The 5,000-nt window shown below is 34.1% G+C and overlaps 1 protein-coding gene across 1 annotated transcript in view; it reads right to left on the reverse strand.

The window, feature by feature from the left end:
* Window positions 1-5,000, reverse strand: part of LOC145267008 (aromatic-L-amino-acid decarboxylase-like) — a 418,556-nt gene that overhangs the window by 529 nt on the left and 413,027 nt on the right. The window contains exons 11-13 of the mRNA XM_080122908.1: window positions 4,926-5,000; window positions 2,933-3,034; window positions 1-613 (exon numbers count right to left, since the gene is read on the reverse strand). The exon at window positions 1-613 is cut by the window's left edge and continues 529 nt beyond it; the exon at window positions 4,926-5,000 is cut by the window's right edge and continues 24 nt beyond it. Coding sequence (XP_079979034.1) covers window positions 1-613; window positions 2,933-3,034; window positions 4,926-5,000 — 790 coding nt within the window. The remainder of the gene's footprint in view (window positions 614-2,932; window positions 3,035-4,925) is intronic.

Consider the following 5,000-nt stretch of genomic DNA (forward strand, 5'->3'; position numbering starts at 1 on the left):
TCCGTCGGTCGGGCAGAGTAGAGGTGAAGTCCAGGCTATGCTGCTTCGGCTGGTCCTTCAGCTTGATTCCCCGTCGCGGTGATAGCCGAATGGGGCGACCATCGATCTCGCTGCTCGCTAGGTGGCGCGCGAATTCGACAATCGTCTCGTTGTTATCGAAGATAGCCGCGAAACTTCCGTTAATGAACTTCGGGGAGCAGGGGACGTTACTCAAAATAAGGCTCATACCGAAATCGCGTCTCTTCATGGAAAGGGTCCGGGTCGGCTTCGACGAGGTTACGCTTTTCTCAACCGGGATCTCAGGGATCTCGTGGATATCTTCTTTCTCCTCCTCCTCCACCTCCTCGGCATCTTCATCCTCTTCTTCGCCCTCTACGTCGTTCTCGTCGGCATTGTGCTTCACCTTGCCATTTTGCTGGGAAAAATTACGCATCATCTCGGTAGCTGTCTCCTGGATGACCCTGAAGTCGCCCCGGATGTCCTCGTCGGTTGTGTACTGGGAGGTGACCGTGAAACGGATGACGTATTTGCCCTTAAACGAAGCTGGGACCATGTGCAACTTGCCCGACTTGTTCAGCGCCTTCAAAAGCTGCTCGGTCAATTCGTTTTCGCCCTGCAGAATATATAAAAAAGAGAAAATTATTATTATTATTATTATTATTATTATTATTATTATTATTATTATTATTATTATTATTATTACAGACACTCACTTTTAAAGTTCCGGAAGCTGGAGTTTATGCTTGTTGGTTTTAAAGAACAATTCTCAAAATCATCCGCTAATGGGAAGAATAGCAATGTTTGAAACTCCGCGGAATAAGGACTTTAAACATTAATAATTTTAATTTACAATTTTAATTTCTTTTCTTTTGTAACAAGCCCTACTCTGTTGTGTTTGTATTTAGCTTCTAATTTGGTTCGAATAAAAATTTAGCTTTTTTTATTTAGTTGTGATTACAATATCAAAATATAAATATTAATATTATTACTACTAGCGTATATTAATACTAGCGAGGGGTACCCGGCGTTGCCCGGGTGTTTGGAAACTTCGGGGGTGGGGGTTACAAAAAAAAAGTAAGTATGAGGATCGAACTCGAACCGTTGAGGCAAAGTTGTAAATTAAAGTGTGAAAAAAAAAAAACAACAACAAAAAAAGTGCGACGTTAACCATTGCCCCACCGCGAGATGCTAGCGGAAACACGTCTGAATTTATTTAATTACTTGGATTTGGCAGGTACCCGTTTTAATGAGTTACTGAGGTCAAGTTTGACTGCGGGATTGTATTTAATTTACTGCTGAACGCTTTTTTTTTATTTTCCCAAGATGTTATAGGAAAAAGACTAACCCACATGCGGCGAGCGACAAATGTTGAATATTTATCTTCCCGAAATCGAGCAAATTAAATAGACAGGCGAGCTTCGTTGTAAACTGTGAGATATTACGATTTATATGTGATATAAAAAGTTTTAAAAAGTTGTGAAGCGAGCGACCGCTTCTCTGAAAAAAAGCCTTTTGTTGACATACAGAAAAAGCGAACATACATAAATACATACATACATACATACATACATGCATGCATGCATGCATACATACATACATACATACATGCATGCATGCATGCATATACATACATACATGCATGCATGCATACATGCATGCATGCATGCATGCATACATACATACATACATACATACATACATACATGCATGCATGCATGCATACATACATACATACATGCATGCATGCATGCATGCATGCATGCATGTATGTATGTATGTATGCATGCATGCATACATACATACATACATACATACATGCATGCATGCATGCATGCATGCATGCATACATACATACATACATACATACATGCATGCATGCATGCATCCATGCATGTATGTATGCATGCATGCATGCATACATACATACATACATACATGCATGCATGCATGCATGCATACATGCATACATACATACATGCATGCATGCATGCATACATGCATGCATGCATGCATGCATACATACATACATACATACATACATGCATGCATACATACATACATACATGCATGCATGCATGCATACATGCATGAATGCATGCATGCATACATACATACATACATACATACATGCATGCATGCATACATACACACATACATACATACATACATACATACACGCATGCATACATACATACATACATACATACATACATGCATACATACATACATACATACATACATACATTCATACATACATACATACATACATACATACATACATGCATACATACATACATGCATACATACATACATACATACATACATTTTCGCTTTTATATTTATAGATTATATTGGACCCTTGCTTGTATCAGGTAAATACCTCGTTCCCTTTGCTGCTTATATAACAGTATATCTTTATTCTCAGTCATGAATGGTCATATAGTAGTACTAGTAGTAGTAGTATTAGTAGTAGTAGTACTAGTAGTAGTACTAGTAGTAGTAGTACTGGTAGTACTAGTAGTAGTAGTACTAGTAGTAGTAGTCGTACTAGTAGTAGTAGTAGTAGTACTAGTAGTAGTAGTAGTAGTACTAGTAGTAGTAGTAGTAGTACTAGTAGTAGTAGTACTAGTAGTAGTAGTCGTACTAGTAGTAGTAGTAGTAGTACTAGTAGTAGTACTACGACTAGTAGTAGTAGTACTACTACTACTACTACTACTACTACTAGTCATAGTACTACTACTACTACTACTACTAGTACTACTACTACTACTAGTACTACTACTACTAGTACTACTACTACTAGTACTACTACTAGTACGACTACTACTACTAGTAGTAGTAGTAGTCGTACTAGTAGTAGTAGTAGTCGTCGTCGTCGTTGTCGTCGTCGTAGTAGTAGTAGTAGTAAAATGTAATTGGAAGATTTTCTCACCTTCAGGCGAAATACAATCATTCCCAGGTGTCGTTCGGCAGGTATTTCGAACCTTGTGTCTTCTCTGACGAGGTTTTCAAAAAGGATAGCCAATCGGATTCCCTACAAAAAAAAAAAAAGAAAAAGAACCATAGAACGTAATGAAATTAACGGCAGAGAAAAATACACGTGAGAACGAAACATCGCTCACTAGATTACGAAGTCGATTTTGTTAACTGTCAGCGCTTCATTAAATTTAGACTAAATGCTTTTACAGGTTTTAGACTATGCTGAATAAGAATGTTTAATTTAAATTTTGCAGAGACTAGAATGGCAACAATCCTTCATCTTGAGACGTAATTGTTAAATTCTGTACCCCCTTAAAAATGTTCATATATATATATATATATATATATATATATATATATATATATATATATATATATATATATATATATATATAGTCTAAAGAAGCTTTGAATAAAAAAATGCAAAAATAAAATTAAAGAATGCAGTTTAAATTCCAGGATAAAAAAAAATTATCTTTAACCTATCGCAGACTTAGCACCTCCATAATCCAACTTCTAAAATGTTTATAACGATAAAACAGAACTCATTTATACAAAGAAGAAAAAAAAAGGCCTTTACTAAAATTGTTAAATAGAAATAGACTTAGCATTTGCATAAGCCGATTTCGCAAAAGTCCCTAATTTTAAAACAGAACTTAACTACATAAGGATGAAAAGAGAAAATATTAACTAAAATTTTGTAATAAAAAAAACGGGGATCATCAGCTGCTTACCATGTTTCGGAGATTTAAAAACAGGACAGCTGTTTAACAATGGCGCTCCAGTGGACAATACCACTTCCCCAATTAAATGTAAAATAATACGGTTACTATTTTTATTAATATATGAAACATTTTTTTTAGATGAATTAAATAATAAAATAGAAAAAGAAAAACTATTAATAAGTAAGTTTAAGATTACAAGATCTATTCTGCGACATGTCAACTAGCATAATAATGCTATGAGAATAAAAATGCATAAAAGCTTAAGTACCTTAGTTACCAGAAAGTCAAAAAGATAAGAGGAAGGAAACCTAGCCATACACATCTAAAAACCCAATATATAGTTTAAAGCAGCTTTGAATAAAAAAATGCAAAAATAAAAATGAAGAATGCAGTTTAAATTCCTGGAAGATAAAAAAAAAAAATTAACTTTAACCTATCGCAGACTTAGCACCTCCATAATCCGACTTCTAAAAAGTTTATAATGAAAAAAGAGAATTCATTTATATAAGGATGAAAAAAAGGCCTTAACTAAAGTTGTTAAATAAAAATAGACTTAGCATTTGCATAAGCCGATTTCGCAAAAGTCTTCAATTTTAAAATAGAATTTACCTATATATATATATATATATATATATATATATATATATATATATATATATATATATATATATATATTTGTTTATTGTTATATAAACATGCTCACATCCCGCTGCTACAAATAGCCACTTGTTTCAATCAAACAACAGATATCATCAGGCAGCGACTTGACTATTCAAAAGTTCAATGAATAACCATTATTAAGATTATTCATTGAACTTTTGAATAGTCAAGTCGCTGCCTGATGATATCTGTTGTTTGATTGAAACAAGTGGCTATTTGTAGCAGCGGGATGTGAGCATGTTTATATAACAATAAACAAGTATTATCAGCTCTTTTTATTGAGCACTATCTAACAACCTCGTTGAATTCATTAGTCCATTACTTTTGAATATAAAAAACCCCGAGTATATATATATATATATATATATATATATATATATATATATATATATATATATTGATAAATAGATTGATAGATAGATAGATAGATAGATATCTGCAATAGTTTCGTCGATATTAAGAGCAAAATATTTAAGTGATTTTATTCAAGTCAAGTTTTAATAACATTTCCTTATCGATAAATTACCTCCCATTGAATTTCCGCGTTATTTGTCGACTTACCTTTCGGATGTGCGCTTGCAATCCTTCAACTCCAAATGATCGGATCACAAACCATAGCTTGACGGCGCGAAAACG

Source organism: Euprymna scolopes, chromosome 42 (assembly GCF_053919585.1).
Source record: "Euprymna scolopes isolate OS-2025 chromosome 42, ASM5391958v1, whole genome shotgun sequence".
Classification (NCBI taxonomy): Eukaryota; Metazoa; Mollusca; class Cephalopoda; order Sepiida; family Sepiolidae; genus Euprymna; species Euprymna scolopes.